The 22445-nt window shown below is 31.6% G+C and overlaps 2 protein-coding genes and 1 long non-coding RNA gene across 19 annotated transcripts in view; 2 read left to right on the plus strand and 1 right to left on the minus strand.

Moving 5' to 3' along the window:
• Window positions 1-10235, plus strand: LOC141446084 (uncharacterized). Its single transcript, XR_012453474.1, has 3 exons — window positions 1-214; window positions 9792-10011; window positions 10096-10235. It is a non-coding gene; the product is annotated as an uncharacterized lncRNA (long non-coding RNA).
• Window positions 696-22180, minus strand: LOC141446078 (uncharacterized). Of its 9 annotated transcripts, none has more exons than XM_074112478.1 (15): window positions 21884-22180; window positions 15205-15277; window positions 10795-10942; window positions 10457-10590; window positions 10169-10348; window positions 9512-9616; window positions 9326-9431; window positions 7765-7908; window positions 6270-6699; window positions 5791-6103; window positions 5239-5394; window positions 5081-5151; window positions 4102-4224; window positions 1559-1674; window positions 696-1456 (listed from the first exon to the last, which is right to left on the minus strand). In XM_074112478.1, the coding sequence occupies exons 1-15, from the start codon at window positions 21903-21905 to the stop codon at window positions 1379-1381; spliced, it is 2199 nt and encodes a 732-aa protein (XP_073968579.1). In that variant the 5' UTR covers window positions 21906-22180; the 3' UTR covers window positions 696-1378. The 9 variants fall into 9 exon arrangements, with proteins under 9 accessions (XP_073968579.1, XP_073968577.1, XP_073968578.1 ...); XM_074112476.1 differs by lacking the exon at window positions 21884-22180 and adding an exon at window positions 20935-21152; XM_074112477.1 differs by lacking the exons at window positions 15205-15277; window positions 21884-22180 and adding an exon at window positions 13829-13964.
• Pms2 (mismatch repair endonuclease PMS2) overlaps window positions 13491-22445 on the plus strand; it is a 17689-nt gene continuing 8734 nt past the window's right edge. The window contains exons 1-4 of one of the 9 annotated variants that reach the window (XM_074112463.1): window positions 18537-18792; window positions 19186-19349; window positions 21243-21528; window positions 22313-22443. The gene's annotated coding sequence lies outside the window, so the exon portion shown is untranslated. Of the gene's footprint in view, window positions 13729-18536; window positions 18793-19185; window positions 19350-21242; window positions 21529-22312; window positions 22444-22445 lie in introns of those variants that run through there. The other 8 variants (XM_074112466.1, XM_074112462.1, XM_074112464.1 and 5 more) reach the window with 8 other exon arrangements.

Genomic DNA, 22445 nt, shown 5'->3' on the forward strand with positions numbered 1-22445 from the left:
AATAAAAACGTAAATTTGTTTTAACGGGAAAAATTTTTGTGCAAAAACTTTTTTTCCCTAAATGATCAATGAACTTTTTGACCTGGTAATCTTAAAGATGATAATACGATTTAGATTATATTCTGTAGTAAAATTATAATATTTTTAAATATTAATAAAATGCGATGCTCCAAAGTGCCTGGAATCGAGGTCATTCGTTTTTAACATCGAAAAGGTAAAAGAAAACTGCTGGAAACACTCACTCGACTGTCAGCAAGTGATTAATTTTCCTAGAATTTTCTATTTATTTTTTTAACCAACATATGTAAATGATACTACTAACATTGCTAACTACATGCTCAAATAACGCACATAAAAATTGATGATGCCTTAGCGTATCAAAGGTTCAATAATTTTTTTTTTCCAGCATCATCTCTATAGAATTGGCATAGCCAACTTCCTGCCACAAATGGCCGGTTGTGCGTTAGACGTTCCGCATTCTAATTTGTAAATCCTGGCGGCAGCCATTGTAAACTATGGTTGAATATTATTGGGCTGTTCGGTAAAAAAAAAAAAAAAAAAAAAATGGCAGAAATGCCTTAAACCGGGGCATAAGTACAAAAGTACACTTCATTATTACAACTCGTATCCTCTAATGAGCGGTCATAACAAGTAAAAACACTTAAAAATTGTGAAGATAAAAAAAAAGTAGGCAATACAATTTAATAAAGCTTTATTTTCAGTAAAAAAGTAATATTTTAATGAATATTACAACTATAAGGACACTATTGTGATTATCTTACTATTTTATAGTTAGCCAATTTTGCAAATTCTAATTTTAATTAATATTCACTTCTTGTTATAAATTAAAGATTTAATTTTGATATACTTGAGACCAACTTTATTTATAAATAACAGTAGTACTAGCCATTTTTTACATAGTAACAAACGATAAGATTTTAAACATAACGACGTAACCTTGAGGTTTGCAACTGGAATTAATTTTTTTTTTTTAAATATCTGAGTTCTGTTTACAAGAATTTCGAAGATTTTCTCAGAATTTTGGAGCGATTTTTTTAGATTTAAAAAATAGTAAACCTTTAGATAACAATGTTTTAGATAGCTTTTTTTTTAGCCAAGAAACAACAGCTTAACAACAACAAAAATAAATTAGTAAATACAAAATAATACGAAAAAATTAAGGATTCTTGTCTTAAGAGAAACCAAGTAACAATAAGAAATAAAATTTTAAAACTGTAATCTCTAATAATCATATAAAATAGAAATTAAAAACAGTAAAGTTATGTTATGCACTTTCAAAAACATATTTTACAGTTTCTTTTGGGGAATGGGACGATTTCGTAGACTTCCGTTAGAAAATATTTTTTTTTTTGCATTATTACGATTTAGAAGACATTTCTGAGTATGGAGTGGGACTTCTTGTTAATTCCCATTCTTTTTGCTTCATTGTAAGACCCTGCAATATTTTAAGAAAGAAATTACCGTTACTGTTTATCTTTACTAAGATAGATAATTTTTTTTTGTTTTTGTTTTAATAAATTAATTTGGTCATACTAACATTTTTAAGTGCCGTCAGTTGGGATAGAACTTCTTTTACAGTGATCAATTCAGATAAGTCTGGTCTTTTAGGAAGAACATTGTTTCCAGGCGGTCTATTAATTGTTCTAGAGTGCCCTAGAACAGAAATAACTTCGACGTTTGGAAGATATTAAATGAAGTAAAAAAAAAAAATCTTAATCCATGATCTCCATGATCAGTTAACGAGAAAATCGTAGACAATATTTTCACTCCTCCAAACTTATTCAGATAATATGATTGCAAATGACGCTGAAATTACACTTTAGAACTTCCACTTCTTCTCAGACTGTTCAAAACTGTCCAAAAATCGATTTTTATAGGAAAAAAAAGTTATAGATTTTCATTTAAGCAGCGATGTTCACAATAATTGGAAAATTTGAAAATGCAGTACTTCTGAATAGCCGATTTTTACCAATAACTTGCTGAACATAAAATTTCGAGTTTTGACTCTTCAATTTTTTGCATTGTGATGGACTAAGACAAATGAGTAAAAATCTTTAATTCTGTAGGTTTGAGCTTATTCTGGCTTCTAATTGTAAGAAAACATTTTTTTTTTTTTTTTTTTTAGGATTACTCAAGAAGAGAGTAACTCTGTCCTCCTTCCAAACGAAAAATTGATTCTTTTATAGATTTTTGTTTTGTCTAGTCAAGAAAATTTAATCTTCTTCGTGAAGTTACTTTGATGAGGATTCTGGCCTCGTATTCTTTTCACTTTTTCTCGGGAAATTTTGTTGTTTTTTTTTCCTGCACTGATATTCTGCATTGTGACCTTATAATTAGATCTATTGCACACTCCACTAGTATCAGGTAAGATCCAACAATCCCCTCCAAATGATGAAACAACTTATCCAGGAAATACGATAAAGTAAAAAAAGAACCGGAATTCACTCTAAAAACTTCCTCTGATTTCGAAAGCTCTCATTTTGTATTTATTATGGATTAAGGACACGTCAACAGCTGAGGTAGGAAACTTTTTCAATGCACTGCTGGGCTCTGGTAAAGAGACTATCCATCAGAGAGCGAGAAAAATCACGAAAAACTGAAAATAGTTTTAGTAAAGTTGACTCCCACGCAGGTATTAACAGCGAAAAAATGTTTAGTAAGGCACTATGATTTTATTCGAATTGTCTTAGTTCAGCAAGGTTTACTCGCTGATATTCATCCTAAATATGCAACGGAAATCACACATCAAATTGTAATTATCAAATAGAACTCTAATAGAATACAGTGTGAATATATTTAAGACGATTAAATAACACGAAAATAAAAGGAATTATTAGAAAAAATATAGTATTAACAATGCAGTTGATTGATAAAACATTTATAGGTTAGCAAGATAAAACAACTAACCCATGTTAAAAAAAACATAATAGATTTTCATCTATTAGGGGGCTCAGTATTTGAGTCACTGGGATGGGCAATCTTATCACGCTATCACGGTACCATTGGTATTTTGGTCGATTTCATGTTTTATCCTTTTATCGCTCTCTTCTTTGAAATTGCTTGGAATTAACGATGTACGCATGTAATAATTTGTAAACATTATTATTCTACTATTTCCTCGTGGAATTCTTGGAATTTATTAGGAAAAAGTGATTCTCTAAAAATTCTTCTTCCGATACATATCTGAATGAAATAAGAACAAAGTTTACGCATTTTGGTTCGGTGTAACTTTAAAAAAAACAAAAAAACCGGTAGGTAACACACACAATGCTTTTTTTTTGTTATTGTAATTGGTTACTTCAATTCTAACCGACAAATTTCGGTTGTTTCATTAAATTTGTTAATAAAAATACACATAATATCAAGTAATAATTTTTTTTCCACTAATGGTTAATAAATTTTCATTAAACATAAAAACGAACCTGGAAAAATCGCTTAAAATTAACTATTCCATATATTTGGAACAGTGATCGAACTTAACCTAAAAATGAAAAATTTCAGAAGTTCAAATTTGATATTTACCTTAGGTACTAACAAAGAATGGTTAAAATCGATCTAAGGGACATATCGCTTAACTGTATCGATTTTTCAGAATTTTAAGATTTTCTCAAAAATGGCTCCGACTTTCTTTAAAATTAGTATTTTTATTGCCCATACGTTTTTTAATTTTAAAATTTCCCAGTAAAATTCTGAAATCCACTTTTGGGAGAGGGGGAGGTTAAGTTTTCCTCTGGCGTGCTATTACGAATAGAATTTTCCGTATTTTATGATTTTATCGCAAACTTTGTACAGTAATTACGAACATATACATATATCTACACTTTTTACTGTATACATTTTTTCCTGTAAATTCGATGAAGGGTTCTTCCATAAGTCAGGGCGGATAGATTCCTTCTAAGAAGAAGATAGGAATTAAATATGACGCAAACGTTTGGAGTTAGAAGAAAATTCGTGAGTTGGAACCTTAATGACGTAGTAGTAAAAGAAAGTTTGAGTAGTCACACCTCATGTTTCCTGTGCTTACGAACAATAATACCATCATTTTACAGAATTTGCATTATACCAAGAAGTCCTACCTACCTTTAATCGTGAGGTACCTTCTAGAAGCTGATGATTTTCTCACTTGACCACCATGAGGTAAAACTTGAATTACTCTCGGAGTACCAACACCTCGAGTTGTTCTACTCTGAACTCTATTTGAACCTGCCAATTTTAAGTTCACATCAACTCATTTCACCAAAAAGTTGTAATATTTTGTATAAAAAAAAGAAGGCAGACATTTCGATATTATATATACGCGTAGATACCAAAGGGAGAAGCTAACAGAGGCAACACTCCCAATTGTTGAGCTTGCTAATCTCGTCCCTCAAAGAGGTCACTGCGTTTTAACCGCCTGGGAAAATTATTTAGGATGTAGCGGATGAGAGGAATTTTTTTATAGCGGGATCGGGTATGACCAGATTGACGAAAGGATATTCAAGGTCTCTGTGAATGATTAAGTTGGAAACGCAGAAGGGAGCAATAACTCTTGTACTTAGGCTTTTGGGATGAAGGAATTATAATCTCTTAAGGTTAAGGACATTAGGTTGAACTCCAAAGTTCAATTCAGTTGGTCAACGAAAGTTTTAAAATGGTAAAATGTATGTAAGTCGCTGGCAGTTCGTTTAGATATTGAATTTGTGGTCAAGTAGTATTTTCAATAGCCAGTCTGTTGAGTTCAATTCTTTTTCGTCGATATGAGGGATCTAATTTAGCCATTCTATCGGCATAGCCCAAGGTAGCGGTGGGAAGCATAGGAGTCAAATTGTAGAAAAATGGAGGGAGAATGATACGACAGAGTATGAAAGTAACATTTTGGTATTTGGTTCCCTTAAGCTGAATTTCTGTTTTTTTTAAAAACCATTTTTCTACGAATCTGTGATGATATTGAAGGTTTCGATATGCCACTAGTAGGTCGCAGCAGGAGAAAGAATTGCAGGTTCATTTTGATAGTATCTTATTCTAATAGAAAGCTAACTATATCTACATTACAGTATCAACAAATTAAAAACAGCCTTACCATTAACTGATCTGTTTATGGGACTGAAACTTGAGAATGAACACTTGGAATTATTCAACGGCGATGGAGATCTGAAATATGAATAATATTAAAAACAAAACATAGTTATTAAATAAAAAGAAAATACTACCAGATAGTTGTGATTACACTGATTATACCTGCTGTCCTCTGTGTCAGGTTGCTGTCTACCCCTGGATCTTGTTGCTCGTCTATGAGGATCCCGGTCTGAAGCTTTCACGTACTGAGTCATCGGTATATTCACACCCCATTTTGGCCTATCTTCTAAACGCAAACTTCTTCTTTCTCTTCGTGATCTTAAAAAGGAATGAAGATATAACAAATTTATATCCATCTATTTAAATTTAAACTTTTGATTTTCTGTTTTCCCCGGAAATATTAGCTTTGAGGTCCCCAGAGATCAAATGAATAGTTGAAAAAAAAAAAATTGTTTGAAAAATTATCTTAATAATTCAGAAGATGTAAAAACGCTTAAAAATTATAATGAACCCTGTATAGAAAACAAACTATCATTAAGTAAAAATTTAAAGAAAAACTCGGAAAATTGCAATCAAATTTAGTCTATGAATCTTTATTTTATTTAAAATAATTATTCTAAAAAAGGGATTTCTTTAGGTTAATCTGTTTAGAGAAAAAAAAAATGTTTAAAAATAAGATTGTGATCAAAGTTTTGTTTAAGAAAATATACCTACTTGTTGGAAGATTGTTCAGTTTGGGTAGCTTGTTCTCGTTTTACATTACTTCTAAATTTACTTGGCGTAAGTACTCGACCAGCCGGTGAAGCTAGGACACCCAACCTGGAAACTTCAATTTCACCTGGTTCTAGGGCTAATTCTTCAATAGCTAACGTTAACGGGGTAATTGCCGAGGGTAAAGGGCTAAGCCTGGACGGAGAAGTGGCAGTTTTCTGCGGAGTAGACGCTGCTGCAGGCGCTAACAAGATCACTGAAGTTGTCTCGGAGAGTTTTGTGGACGGAGGCGGAGGTGGCGAAGGTGGAGGTGGATCTAAAAGTGACATATAATAAATTGTGCTATTATATTTATTTCATAGAAAATATTTCTAAATTATTACTTCTGATTTTAAACTAGTCCTTTTTGTTTATTCTTTACAGGAATTACATTCTCATTCAGGAAATGGTAAAAACATATGAGTGGAGGGAGAGAGACTCACCGGCAGAAACCGCCAGAGTAACCTGTTGCTGTTCAGGTGTTGTAGAACGCTGTTCGACCCTAGCGTTCTGCGACTCCTGTTTCTCTTTACTTTCAAGCTCTTGCGGTGCTATGTTCTCCTGGTGCCTGGCTTCCACAAGGGCAGCTGCGTCATTTGCGTTCGACACTGCTGCTGATGCCACCACCAGTGTTGTTGTCTGTTGCATCGTATTAGATTCACTTTTCTCTATCCTTTCACCCAGCAGTGATGAACTATCATCACTTGCCGCTGATGGTGAAGATACGGTTATTGTTTTAACCGTAGGTCTAGGAGTTGGCGGTCTTCTTTCAGATATATGCTTTCGCCTTGCTTTGGCCTTTTCTTCACGTGCTGTACGCTCGGCTAGTTCTATTGCTTCTCTCATTGCTTTTGCTATTCGCTCTTCTTTTTCCTGTCAATTGATTGGTTCTAATCAATGAATTAGTCATTCTCAATTTTATCAAAAAATATTACAAAAAGTTTTTATATTTATATGATGTTTATAGTTAAATCAAGCATTTTTCAGTCTCTCTTTTCTTTATCTATTAATTTTAAACCTTAAAAACGTTTCAGAACCAAGGATTCATCTTCAGTCTACAATTTACATGCATATTATATTATTTAAAACAGAATTTTAAATACAATTATAACGTAAATCATTTCAAAGATAAATATTTAATCATGTAAAACAACATCTTAATACATATTATACGTAGAATGTCAAATTTATTGCTTTAAACTTTCTATTTTTTATTTTACTTTTTTGTTTTAAAAAGTTTTCATGTTATAATATTTAAATCATTAAATATATGACTGAACGATTCATTAAAAATGTAAATTGAAGAAATCAAGAAAAGAGAGAGACAGAAATACGCTTGATTTTATGAGAACATTATAATTTTGAAAGTCTACAAACCTGCAACAAAAATAATAGCACATATAATGATTTTTTTCATTCATTAAATAATGTAACTAAAGTATTTATTGTGTTTAAAGCAAAGTACGAGTAAGCACAATATATAACATCCTTGTGAGAATATATAGGAATAAACTTAGCTGGTAAAACATAAATCCATTCCTGTAATAAAAATTTGTTTTATAAAGCTATGGGAACAAATCGATTGCAAAGAAATCATATTAAGTTGTTCTTAGTTAAGGAGATCCTCGTATATAAATTTAGTTGTATATCGATTGAAATAAATCCATCATATTTTATTAGACCAAGACGTCACAAAAGAATTATTTAGTTGCTTTAGTTAGGACATCTTTTTTGTTTTTTTGAAGATTAATATTTTATTCAGCCTGGTTCAGTACTGAAAAAGGTTTGTCAAGGTGATAAAAGCAATTAATAATTGAAAGCGTAATATTTTTTTTTCTGATAGCTTTTTTGCGAATTCAATCTAATCTTAATGAAAACTTGGTTAAGATGTTAGTTCATAATATGTTTAATGTGATATTTATATTTTTAATTGATTACCTCTTTTTCTTTCGCTCTTCTCTGCTCTTCCTCTAATCTTTGTATTTCTAATTCTTGGTGACGTCGCAATCTTTCTTCTTCAATTCTTTCTTCCCGTAATCTTCTTTCTTGTTCCTCCCTTTTTTTCCGCTCCTTTTCTTCCAACTGTAACGTCAATTATTCAACTACACTGTTCAATTATTGTCTCCCCCAATTTAGAAGCGAAAGTTAAATAATCTAGTAATCTAATAAGCGGTTTTATTTTATATCTCATAAAATGTTTATTTGAAATTTTGCTTTCTTAATCCAAATTATATTGTAAAGTTTCGAACGTTTACCATCGTTTTCAAATACCTTTAAAACTTCCACGATTTAATTCACGGTTCAACATTGCATCTTTCAGATGGCATTAGGGTCTTTTCTTTCATTTTACTTTAATTCGAAAAATAATTTTCTTAAAAACAATAGATTTAGTTTAGACTCGGAATACTAGCCACTTGTTTAATCCTCGTCAATAGGGAGTAAAATCCGATCTGATCCTGGAGCTTGTGACGCCCGCCAAAAAACTGCTCCAGGAGCAGATCAACCGAGACGGACAAGTCCTTATAAAGGCAATGGGTCAATGACCTTAGATGTTAATAAGCCTTAATTAAACAAATAATTAGAAAATCGCAAAAATAACATTAAAAAAATGACTAATGTCCTATTTTAAAAGATATATCACATGGTACGATTATTATTGTTGCATGCAAGTACCATTTTATCATTTATTTATTACTTTCAAATTAACTTTACTGCTACGTATTCACTACGTTCAGTGCTGATTTATTATTTATTTTTCTGAATACTACAAAAAGTTTTTAAATATAAAACTCGTATGTATTCAATTAGAACATTTTTTTCAATGTCAATAAGTCATGTAATAAAACATTTATGATTCCATTAATAAAAACACGTTTTATCAAATGTTAATCGAAATTCTATTTATTGATTAACTCAAATTTATTTAGTATCGATTGTAAAAAGGTTCTATACTGCATAAATTAAACGATTTATTGTAAAAATCTAAAATTGGGTGTAGTAAGGTGGTAATAATCAGTGATACTTCATTCTTAATACATTCATTGTGACTGCTGACACAGAAGATTAATATTAAGAGCGTTTAATTTTCCTAATCATATATTATATAATATACTTTGAAAAAAAAAAATCTTTAATTGAAATTTACTACTACAACAATTGCTGCAACGAGTAAATACTTATGGTAGATGTTAACAATATCAGCTATTTGAGTGGGGGAAGGCACCCCAGTGGTATCACTCCATTATCGTGAACACTCCCCGGATAAGAGTAGATCGTGGAGGCCATCTTCGATTTTATCTCGGTAAGGTATTGCGGAAGAAGATAGGTGTTCGATTAAAGGATTAGGATGAGCTGCTATAGAGTTATGAAATTATAGAGAAAAGAAGTTTTCGTAAGATCTTTGACAAAAGGGATTTTCGAGGACATTCAAGATTTTCCCGGTGAAATCTCGTAATATTTTCCTTATGGCAAAGACATTAATCAAGAAAACCAAACTAACCTGTTGTTTAATAGCATTCTGCTGTTCAAGTGCTTTCTGCCTCTTCTTTTCCCTTTCAGCCAATGAATGTGGATCAATCGGAGTATTCTGACCTCTCAGATAACTTCTAGCGTGTAACAATAAAAAACTTTATAATTATTTCTTAATAATTCATTACATTCACATTAAGTGATATTTATGTTTTACCTATGAAATTCTTCAGCTGAAACCAAAGTTTCACAACTTCGTGACATATCTTGATTGTTTGAGTAACTATCTTCATGAGATATTACTAAAACCTGCGCTGGTTCCCTGAATTAAGATTTTTTTAAAAAATATAAACATTAAATATTTCACACAAATAAAATATAATAGATAAAAACTAAATAAATTTGATATAATTTAAAATTATTTTGAAGAACAAATTGTTTTTTTACGTCCATTGTTTTTCTGATTTTTTATTACAAAATGTTTATTTATTTTTAAGCACGTCGTTGGAGCACTGAGCCTTTTTCTATGCAGTGCCTTCTTCCGGGCAGTGTTTTCTCTTATAGACAACACAGCCTACTATCAAGTGAGGTGTTAGAAGCCCTCTAGGAAGAAAAATCTAACAGCTGGAAGCTGGATTCGACCCGGGAGTTCTCCGCGTGGGAATCCAGTACACAAATTACTCAACCAATCCCATTCTGATGTACTCAAATACTGAAGTATGTATTTGTAAAACGATCAATTGTTTCATTTTAATTTTTTGTTTAAAAAATGATTCGTATTTTTATTTATGTCTTTTTCAGTAAAATAAGTGCCACTCTGTTCGTTTTTCGATTACAAACGTCAACAAAATGGAAAACAATTGTGAACACTAACTGCATTAAACCACGATGCAACCAAGAGGGTGTAGCTCTGTCGATCTGTGGTAATGGAGCCTGTGGCAGGTGGGGCGAAGCTGCCCACAGATGTCCTACACCAACTCCACGATCGCCCCACCTGGCTCTTTGTTCTTCTCGGCCGCCACTACAACTGGACACTGATTCTGGTGTCTTCCTGCTGAACATCATAATCAAGTTCATAATTCTTTTTTTTTTTTGTTTTGGTATCAACTTCACAAAATAATCTCTGTTACAAAGTTCAATGCAATATTAAATTGTATACAACCTTGAAAAATTTGGTAATGGCCAATTGCCGTTTTGTTTAGTCCAAGTTTCGCCTATTGGGTACTCATTTGCGGCATTATCACTTGCATAACCAGAGGTATCTCCTTCTCTACCTTCATCTTCCTGAACAATGTACTAGAAATGAAAAACACATCATAGCATATAATTTATTAATAAATAAATTTTAAGTTGTAAACAACTGATGCTGACCAACTAAGTAATTATACAAATTTAGACGTATAATGTTCAAAAACAGATGTTTATAAAAATTCGAAACAACCTATACAATCTATTTACACTCTACATACGTTTAATAATAAAATTAATTAAAAGTATTACTTCGTAATTCGTGTTGATCGGCGGAAGACTAGGTGTACGACGTCTTGCGGTTCCTTGGTGGTTCTGCTGTTGATTGGATTCTTGTTGCTGTTGCTGCTGTTGTTGCTGGTGATAAGTTTTCAATTCTAGACTTGATCTGAACTGGCTCCTAAATTATAATTTACCAATTCACGAATAGCAATTAAAAGAAAAAGATCAATAAATTTAAAATATGTATATGTTTTATATGACAAATTTTAAACTACTTCGTTTAGTTAACTGAAAATTAGATAAAATCGTAACTCAAAAGAGTAAGAAATTTTATTCTAACGGAACTTACTGAATAGTAGGGAGCATTGGCCCTTTCCTAAAATTGGAAACAGTGAGACCGCAAAAGAATGCTTGCGTCTTTATATTAATCGATAGTCAAAGATAAAAAAAGGCGCCTATAAATAATCAAATATTACACACATCGGAATATGACTTTTTTGTTATGAAACTATTATGCCCTAGAAGGCACACTTGGCTCGATCAAAATTATTTTTATCACTCTTATTTCCTGAAAGTAGGTAAAGTATTATTATGAACATGTGATTACCTATGCTTAAGGTAGGTTAATGAAGCATTCAAATTTTGTGTAGGATAGAACAGAGGGTTTGTTTTCATCATGGTTGTCATCGGCGATTCTGTTTGAGTGAGCACCACAAGAATACTGTATGGACACGCACGTCCCATACAAATACGGAAGTAAGTCAACCGGCCGCCCTCCACACCCCCCATGAAATTAAAGTAAGCCTGTATACACTCTGTTCGATTTGACCGCTGATGACCCTTGGTCAGTGTAGCCAGTGATCACAGGATCGATATCTACACAACCCCTTTGCAGATAATGTTTTTGTTTTGGCATAAATCTGCATAATTTTGTCTAGTTCTCCAGACATCCATTCTTATCTCGTGACAAAAGAATGGATTGTAGTACTTAATTTAACATGGAAATTCTAGAGCCTGAAAGAAATGGGACCAGACGATTGCCCCAATCGATAAATTTTAATGTTACTTGAAGCTAGATTAAGTTTTATTAATTACTTCAATTACTTCAACAATTAACTTATAGATTGCACCGTTACACTGATCTTTTTGAAGTCTTCATCGTCTGAATTAGATCTGGGAATCATTCCACTATAATCTTAGTACGCACGCTAATCTCTTATTAAAATTGAAACTGCAGGAATTACTATAACTACTCGTTTTACTAACACTTTTTAATTTATCTAACGATTTCAGGAATCGTTAATACCAATGTACAAATATTAACAGCTGACAAACAAATGTTCCATACTAAAATGATCATAACTGACTGCACTATGGTTCTCATATTGCTTTAACAAATTCCCCGCACCTTCTCATCGTTTTTAATGGAGCTAATTTAATGAACCAACTGATGGTAAAATCAATCGTATGCTCGTTATATTAAGAAGAAATACTTTTCAAAACCTAATTTTCCATATACTTCTGACTGATAGAGTATCGCTTAATTTTCTTCAATAATTATTTTAGCAATGAAGTGTAATTAAGAGGATTTAGTCTGCAAAAATTCTAACATTAAATTACGAAACTATCTAGCTATTGGAACATATATTTTTTTAACATCCTTAGCCTAAAACTGGATATTTTATTATTAAAATCAGATGGTCATTGTATCCGGGATGTTTCTTCTCCCTTCATAGCCTACACTGTTGGAAGTAGATAGAGGCTCCTAGGATAAAAAATCTAAGCGCGGCATAACTCGGAACAGTGAACTTCTTGCACGTTATATGGAGGCAAATATAAGAAGTAATCTTTCTGACAACTCTCCGAATTTAGTAACAACAATTAAGTGAACACCACAGATTGATGGAAGCAATCAGCAAGATCGCCCTACTGAAGTACATAATGTCTGTGCATATTCCATACAACTTCTTAAACACAACACTGAAAGGACAGCTTGGTAAAAAAGTTATAGTTTTATAAGTTTTAGTTAAGTTTTTTATAAGTTTATAGTTTTATAAGATTGATTGATTTTTTTTATAAGTTTAAGTTATAGTATTATTTTGCAATGCTTTCGGGATAAAAAAAAAATGGTCAAAGAAAATAATAATACGCTGTGCAAAAAAAAAGTTCATTAACCTTTAGACGGACTTGAGAACTTAACAGTTCTTTACTCTTTTGACCTCATCAGATTAAGAAGAAAGATGTAGTTGAGATAAACAAATTACTGAATCAAATAGTTGGGGGGAAATTAAATAATTAATTGAGTAAATTGTAAAATACTTCTGAAGTTTTATCGTACAAATTATTCGTGTAATATCCTCATAGATTTCAAGCACGAATGGCAACATTTTAAGCGTTCTTTCGATCTTATCTTAGATTGTCTAATGATTGTATGAAGTAAATGACTGATTATCGATTTTAAAACTCGCTCAACATTGTCTTAGTTGTGTCAAATTTATTGTGAACTTGAAATTTTTGTAACAATGTACTCAAAACATCTTAAAATTAAAGAAATTAATGCAAGTAAATAGATGTTTTCAATAAAATCCAAAAAAATAACTATAAAATCAGAAAATGGTGCAACCGGTTGATCGATTCAACCAAGCGATTATTGTTGAATCTCTTAGTGGGCACCTAACGAAATATCAAATTTAAACTTTTCGAGTTTTATAACCTACATACTACACACATTCATAATCCTGTAGAGCTTTGATTATTTTAAAAAGATCAGTGCTAAAAGCGATTTTATTGGCCTGTCTTAAATATAAGAGTAGTAAATGCTAAATTTCAAAAAGTAATTAATTTAAGATTTTCAAACTACACAGTTTTTGGTATTGTGATGACTTTACACGTATTATTCAGTGAATTATAATTAGCAGATTTTCAAAACTACTTGGTGAAATGAAATGTCACATTACTGGGCAGGTAATAGAATTTTTATTTATGGGTAAATGATTTTTTTTTGTCTTTTAATTAAAAAATCATTTAGCCATTGTTAGGTTAATGTTTAAAGATCAAATCAAACCTGTAACTTTTCCAACCGATCTTGTATATTTTATAGCACTCTCTTTCATCACTAGATTTATACTGATATTTTAAACGTTGCGTTTTCATTTTCGTGTCGCCAAATCTTGGCATTGGATCTAAAAACTGGCCATTAACCTTTATTAAGTTGACCTCTGTACAATATTTATCAGTAAAATAAAATCAATTCGTAAAAAAACACCTTCGACATAGATTATTTTATATTAATACTATTATTTATCTGAGTTATAATTAATTAATAAAAGAATTTAAAAAAAAAAGCGTTGTTACCACTTGGACTGTTCAGTACCGAATGGCCACAGTTTATAAGAATGCACAGCAAACCATAAAAAGAGGGCTGAGCGTGACTAAGACGCGATTTCGACTGCTAGGTCTTTGGCTTTTATGCAAATCTATTGGCCTAGTTTTCTAGGACTTCCGCTAGTGGAAATGCTCCAAATGAAAATCAACAATATAACATTTTTGAATAAATTGATGTGACATTTTACCATATGTTAGGGATTAAGTGGACAAGTATAATAGTTTTTTTTTTTATTGTTCTTACGGCCATAATTCAAAGACAGCAATAATTTAAGTTTTATACGAGATTTTTTAGATATTGTCCATTATTAACTTAATTGTTTTCTAAATGTACTCTTGTACTATCGACTATAGCGATTCTCATCAAAGCCCAGTTTATATTTTACCTAAATTCCAATTATTGTGCTCCAAACTAGAATTATCGCCATTTGTAGAAGGTGATTTCCTATTTGTAAAGATCAAGATCTAATTAAGCTCGAGGGAAAACGACTACGGTCATATGTGGAAGCAATGTAGAATTACTTTTATCTAGTCCTTGTTGGAAACAACATCCCCGGTTGCTTCTCTATTAACTATTGGTTTCAAGTAAAAGGATGCCTTAAAGCTTGCTTTTTAAACACAGTATCCAGTTCTTGAAATATATATTAGAAAAAATTAATGTAAATAACAAGATGAAACAAATTTAAGGTATATGGAAACATGAAAGAAATACTGCTTACTCTAATTATTTTAAAGAATAATGTAACCCTAAATATATAGATCTGTCCAAGCCTGTCCCAGAATGTTCTAAAGCTGCTTAGCTAAGTCCTTAATTTCAAGCAACCAATGAAAATTACTCAAAAATGGAAAAGTAGAAAAACAATCGAAATAGCACCGACAGCTGAAATCGTTAGTCATTATACGAATAAATATAATTGTGTGCTAAAGCTATGCAGAATCTTATGGAAAATGTTTCCATAATTAATTATTGCAATGTAGACTATTAAATGTTGAGATTAAAAGAAACAGTTACCAAAATCGTACAACATTTATTCCCAAGTAACCAAATAAAATTACCTTAAACATTGTCGAAATTGATTTTCGCCTTCACCAAAATGACTCCAAAAAGCTCCGAAATTTTTAAGCTCGTCTGGAAAAAAAAGAAACAATGTTAAAAGAGTTGGCTGTTACAATTTTAAAAACTCTTAATAAAATGTACATAAAAAAATGACTGGCGTTTCGAAATGATCACATTTACCAATTTTTCACGAGGCCAAGTTTGAATTTTTACAATTACCTACTCTTTCGCAAAAGGTTTCGTTAAGTACAGCTTAACTGGTTTTGCAAAACTTTCGCTTAATTCCTTCTAGATAAATGTAAGCAGTTGCAAATACTCTCTGAGCTTAGAGTTTCAAAGTTGCAAATATAATTAATGTATGATTTCTAATAAAGGAGTTCAACCTCTACAAAGCAATTTGCAAGCGGCAGTAAATGTTCAATCAACTGCACGAACTTGGGATTCCCGCTACTTTGATTAATTTTGGAATTGCCAAGTGTTTTATGACTGGCACTTAGCACTCATCTGATATAAAGTATAATATCTATTGGGGAATTCTAATTTGTAAAGGGACTACCAATGGTGTCTGTCAAAAACGTATGATCAATTCCCCACATAATTGGAAGTACACTTGAAATATATAATTACTTTATTACTGAAATACATAATGGTGTATGCTGACTATTATTATATTAAAGGTCAAAACGAATTTTTTGAATCCAAGAAATATAATTAAGATTTATAAGCGTCAAATTATTAGCTTTTTAATCAAAAAAAGCAAATAATATTGCTTAAAAACATCTGGGGGTGAACCATCACACTAATTTCTCATAAATATTCTTAAGACTCTACACACAAGATTTCTCAAACTCCTAAGAAGTGAGTAATACTTTTCAATTCTAAATGAACTGCCACAGTTTGTACATTACACTTCGAACGGTATAAATTAGCATCTTGGGAACCATTTTCCTAGATGATCCTACTTCACGGAGTTTCAAGATGAGTGATTATGTTTCTTCTTTCATTAAACGTTCCGTTTATAGAAAATTTGACAATTTATGGCAATAATTAATTACAGAAAAAGAAATCCTTGTGCGTGTTACTAACCGGGTTTATTGTCTTTTATGTTCAACGTAAAATTCAGACCTAAAAATCAATTTTTTCATCACCTTTTCCAAGGTTTTCCTAGCAAAGATTTGCTTTAAATCTTTCTGATTCAAAGTATTGGATCATCTTTATCATATTTATGCTATGTTTGTCAATTTTTTTAAAATGATAAACTTAAAAAATTAAGTTGCAGCGCATTTTAATGTTGCCCATGCTGAAAGCTCGGTGTTATTCGAAAGTTTTACAGAGAAGGAATTCCAACTCTTATCAGTTAGGAATTATGTCCTGATTTATAGGATGGAGGTTGCACCTCTTCAACGAGTAAGATTGTTTGGTAAAATTCTGTCACAGTGGATTCCTCCAAAAACAACGGTCTCTAGGGACGTTTGGAACAGAGGTATCCGACAGTAATGGATAACTACTCCAAGGAGTCAATTCATCCACTCCCACTTAGCCCTCTCTAAATATTGTGAATCACACGCCCCAAAGAGAAAGAAGGGGATGTGAATGTTCCCTTCGAACAAATGGTGATTACTCAGGCTCTCCGTGAAGCAAACAGGTGCTTCACCGACGCCAAGCCTTCAACGCTCCTCAGATGTTCCAAGAATGGCTTCCCAAAATCAAAGGGGAAATTCTAGGAAGAGAAGAAAGCCGATATCAGTCAGATGTAATCTCCCTGAAAATCTCTTCCAAGATATACAAAAACGGCCTCAAATTAAAAAAAATTCCTCAAACCCAGCGAACCGTCCAGGATGTCTAAGGAAATCCCACAGATCCGTAAAAGCTAAAAAAAAAATAATTTGAAGATTCTAGTTAACTCGTCACAATGATGTCATGATTCAAAGAAACCGTATTCATCTATCCGTTCATTAACTATCGATCCAATATTTTACAAGTCTCAAGAATGCTATATATACTGCCAAGGGAAAGGTCATATACTAGCACATGAATATCGCGATGCATCGGTCAATGAATGTTCTCATGTACACTAAGTTGTAAGTTATACGCACACTACAGAATCAGGGTCAGTGACTGACTTATGCACGATACATTAGCAGGTCATATCCCTTTTCTTGACATCACCTGTAAAAGGCACAAACACTTCATTATCACTTATCTCATAATAATAAAACGAAAGTGACAAGCAATTATAATTTTTTACTTGATACAAACATGGAGTCCTCTCTTACTTGCTGAGCCTCAAAAACCAGTTTTGCCAACTATAGGTATTTAAACACAAATCTCGTATGAACACACACGGGTTTCTTTTACTATTTTTTTTCAAAGTATTAACTCATAATTATCTTCGAACACTGAATATTTGAGTCCCAAAAGGAATTTACCAAGAAAAAGTTATTACAATTAAAGTAGACGAAATTAATCTATTTGCATGCAATGTTTTTACGAAGTTTACAGAAAGTTATAGAAGCCACTGTTGAGGAATTCGTTTTAAAATCAATGTTAACAACACTTATTCCCTTTTTACAGAACACTAGAGATAAAACCGAACTTACAGAAAAAAACACTACAAATGGAATTTACAAATTTATCAAAAGTAAAAGATCAAGAAACAAAGAATTATGTTACAAGTTAAGCAGCCGTTTTTGAAAATAACTGAACTGTCTTCAAGTCCATAATAATTAGCGAGTCCCAAATATACACGTCACTCATCAATATGCTTAATTTTCTTTAATTAAAAAAAGAAATTGATTTTCTAAAAAAGTAAATAATAAAATGATGGATACCTTGATAAATTTTGTTTTCAATCAAATGTTTTACACTCTTATTTCACCAAATATATTTATCTTTATCTAAATTGCCAACAAAACTTAACATTCTGACCCCAATATATTCTTTTTGCACGCGAAATTTGCATATATTGGTCGACTAAGTATTAGTTACTAACGACACGATATTTCTCTTTAGGACAGCTCACCGTACTTTTTTTTCCCCCAATTGTTACCTAATTCTTAAATATGTAGTACATGGTATTTTTGTTTGTTTTTTGCTACCTTTCTCATACGAAGTTTACGTTCTTTAACCTACTTATGTTTGTCGATAAGTTTCGATAGTCATTAATGTTTAATATAAAAGTCAATAATCAAATTAATGCACAGATAATTTTAAAATTCAATATTTACTAACTTACAGATTTATTAGATAGATAGATAAAAATTTATTTATTAAGTGAAAATATATACATACATATACACATTGCACTGCCAGTGATTAAAACTATAACCTCCAGCAGACAGTAATACGTTTCAGAAATTGTACAAAAAAATGAAGGCTTATAATAAGGGGAAAAACAAATGAAAACCCCTTAGAGCAGATTTATTATTGTGTTTTTTGCTTTTTTCGGGACAAAAAGTGAAATTATTAAAAAAAAAATCAAGGTAAATTACCGATCTATCACTTACATATATAACATTAATGAGACTTAAACGAGTTGCTGAATCGTGAGTTTTAAAAAAATGGCAATTATTAATTTCCTGAAGGTGGTAAGTTATATTTTCAGAAATCACTTTTTTTTTTCCAAATACAAAATACAACTACAAAAAACAATGCTACATATTTTTCCCAGAAAAACATAATTTTTGCCACGCTTTTGAATACATTTTGAAGACTTTTTATAGTTATTTCCGATTCAAAACAGACCCGAAATTTTGTTAACTCAAAATAAATGGTTTATATCATTTGAAGTTCGGAGAAAGTTGAAGCAGCGAAAGTTTGCTAGATCAACTTTTTTTTTGTGTTCTTGTTTAGCTTTCTTATACAGTTCACTCGAATTGAAACGAATTTCATTAAAATTCATTTTAAGAGCTTCCTAGAAGCTGGAACATCCACGCATCTAGATTAAAAAACGAATTTTATAATTAAGATCTGCATTTCAGAAAATAGCAAAACCTTGAGGATTGAAGTAGGAGAAAGACGTGTGAGTATCGTGACCAGAGTTTTTGGATTAATGTTCTGAGAGAGAGTATAACAGTACAGGGAAGAGTAAATGAGTATTATTAATGTTAACTACTGAGCAGTGAACATCAATGAACTTTGCAGGGTGGGAGTGCATGTTTTATTTATGAATATGATAGTTAAGAAGTTTATCAATAATCTATGACTCCTTCCTCATTATATTCATGGAAGAGTCATTACTTATATTTTGCAACACTTGGGCAATTTTGCGTAAATGTTTGAATTATCAAAAATAAGTGAAATATGATGCGTCTTCTTTACTTGGAAAAAATAAAAGATGAAGTGTTTTTAAATTACACTTAAAAAAAAATCATTGAATGTAGAGTGACATTGGTTAGTCAAGGAAATGTAGGTTATGATTGGCATCATTTTTTGAAAATAAAAAGTAATTAATTTCATTTTGGACTTTTTGAGTAATTTTATAGTTACTGATCATGTAAATAATACATTCCTACAAATTATGCGTTAGAAAAGTAATTTTTTGTGAATATATTTTTCAACTAAGTATTTTAATATTGCTGTTTTGTAATAACAATGAACTATTGAAGAACGTGGGTCAGTGGTTTAGCACACTGAACTCCCACACGAAAATCCCGGGTTCGATTCCAGGCTACCGGCCCTTGGTTATTGTTTTCCTAGGTGCTACTTACCGCTCACAGTCCAGATGATGGACAGCATTGTCTTGTAACATAACGAGAGCACCGGCAGTACACTGGCAAAAAAGCTCCGGGCGCCAATGGCCACCTCACTGTGATTACCTCAGATTTTGTCGCGCCTTATTTTTTTTTATTTTTAAACAAAGGACTAGTAAAAACCAAATCTAAAAATTTGAAGGATCCTTAAACGATGCCAAAATATACCAACAGAAATATTCAACAATCACATTAATTCGGGATTTTTCTATTTGTAGAAGTATTTCTAACTGCAAATATAAAAAACGAGTACTATGTCTTCTAGGATAGCAGTTTTTTTTACGATTAGCTTATGAAAATAAGGTTTATCAATGTAAAACTTATTTTAATAAACTGTTATATTAAAGCAACTAAATAATATGTAACAAAATTAAATTTAACTTTTCATTCTTTTGAAGTTAATATGTATATTTATTAACAAATAATTACAATCTATAACAGGTGCAAAATGATAAGAAAATAAGTTTTTTAAATTACTTCTACTACAAATGCAATTTTTGATAATTGCAGATTTTTTTTATCAGTATTAACTGATTTTTGTTTTTATGTTGTTATCAATCAAAAAGTAAAAATTATCCTCAATTAGGGGGTTATTTGCAGCCTTGACATTTTAGATTTCTACTAATGTTGTTCATAAGATTTCTTCAAAGCGCATGCACCAAATAAATACTTGCTTTCCATGAATTTTACTAGCTTTAAATAAAAAAATGTTTGCTATTTTCGACACTTAACGTCCACTTACTATCAGATATTGGCAGTCGATGTCTTTGTGATAGTTTTATTTAATTATAAAGCAATTGAAACCTATTATGGGAAAGGTTATATCGTTAATTGATAAGAATCATTCATTACTAATACAAAGTAAAGATAAAATTGGCGGTATACTTCCTCGATATACTGTGCAAACAATTTTGTCTGATCTTTTCACAATTGGTACTTCTATAGAAATAAACCCATCTATAAAACCATGAAACCCACCTCTTTCTTTAGCCCATTGCAGCTTCTTCTGCTCAAGCAAAGAACCAGATCTGTTGACAACCATACCACAAACCACATGCCACTGACCGTCAGGGTTAAAACACCCCTTGCTCTAAGACTGCTACTGCTCCCTATCGTGACGTATTTATAAACGACACGTTTCTATTAGTAACCGCGCCCAACAATACTGTCGGCCTGTGTGGGTGAAGTTAGTACGATTTATTTTTTCCATTTGTATGTTACAGCAATAAAATTATTTTTATTGTTATTCACTAGTTAAATTTCTTAAATAATACTTAATTTTCTAGATGAGATGTTTTATGAAGAAATAATTTCTCGCTATTAAAGCCAGTATATCGGAGAAAAACCTTGATTCAAAATAGTTAAGAAAAACAAAATTTTCTTTGAGTGACTTAGGTATATTATATAAGAAAAGGATGATTTGTTCTCTTGCCATAATGAAAGAGGTACAATTGACGGAGAACGAAATCATAGTGATGTGGAAGGAAAATCTAAATTTCTGCATATTCATTAGTAATTTCATGGAACGTTTATGAACAAAAGTAGGAACAAATTTTCTCTATACCAGTCAAGGTAAACAAACACTTTTAAACTTGTTTTAACTTGAACCGGAGCGTCCGTTAGTAGTTTGCACTTGCGCTAAGAGGCCCCTACTTGAAAAAAATTCCTTTTTACTTACTTTGTTATCATTTTTCTCTGGTTGTTGACTTTCTTAGTTAATGGTAATATATGTTTCGCTCAAACAGTATCCAACTAGGTTCTCTTCCATCTCGGTCCCTTCTTAGAACCTCGTACGCTAGCAATCAAAATCTTAGTTGTATAAATATTTTTCAGATTGTTACCTTTACTATTACACCTTCACGTTATTTTATTTGAAGTTATTACTTATAAGGGCTCCTCAGCCCCCGAAAACTTTAAACTTTCTTACCTGCAGTGTCTCTTGTTTTCATTTTGGATCTATGAAGTGGCTAAGCTAAGAATTTATATGGCGAAGTCTTATTACCAATGAAGAAATAACTCGATTTCTGTTGGGGGGGGGGGGGGTAGAAAACACCTCAAAAACAGACAGCACATTACACTATAAATATCTCCGTTTGAGCGTGTGGAGCCTGGAACCCTTATAATGCTGTTGCGTTATCAGTTATTTTTGGTAATTAAGTTTTTGAACAGATGCCATATTAATTTACTCTCTACCAACTGAATAATTTTGAACATCACATTCTAACAGCATTTTAATCTTTCTCGTGTTATTTATGAAATACAATTAATTCATTTAAAAAAAAGATTGCAAATAAAATGTCTTAATAAAACAATGTACAAAAAGTATGAATTAATGAGGTCTTTCCTATCAAACTAGCCTTTCAACCTACAAAACACGTAGAGGGGCATTTGAAGAATGCGACGAAGAAGCAAAGAAAAATGCAGACTGTTCCAGTATCAGGAGTTACGAATCGTCTAGGAGTTAATTCTCAAACCTGCGCTCAACAAGT

This window comes from Rhodnius prolixus, unplaced genomic scaffold (assembly GCF_049639745.1).
Source record: "Rhodnius prolixus isolate KJV_2025 unplaced genomic scaffold, Rpr scaffold_1, whole genome shotgun sequence".
NCBI lineage: Eukaryota > Metazoa > Arthropoda > Insecta > Hemiptera > Reduviidae > Rhodnius > Rhodnius prolixus.

What these genes read in the sequence shown, in the direction of transcription:
- LOC141446078 (XM_074112471.1), bottom strand. Translation starts at nt 11,553, where the DNA reads ATGGGGGGTGTGGAGGGCGGCCGGTTGACTTACTTCCGTATTTGTATG. An exon ending in CGATCAACACGAATTACGAA is followed by an intron (nt 10,591 to 10,794) that starts GTAATACTTTTA and finishes TTTCATTTCTAG; the next exon opens with TACATTGTTCAGGAAGATGA. An exon ending in AACTGACGGCACTTAAAAAT is followed by an intron (nt 1,457 to 1,558) that starts GTTAGTATGACC and finishes AAAATATTGCAG; the next exon opens with GGTCTTACAATGAAGCAAAA.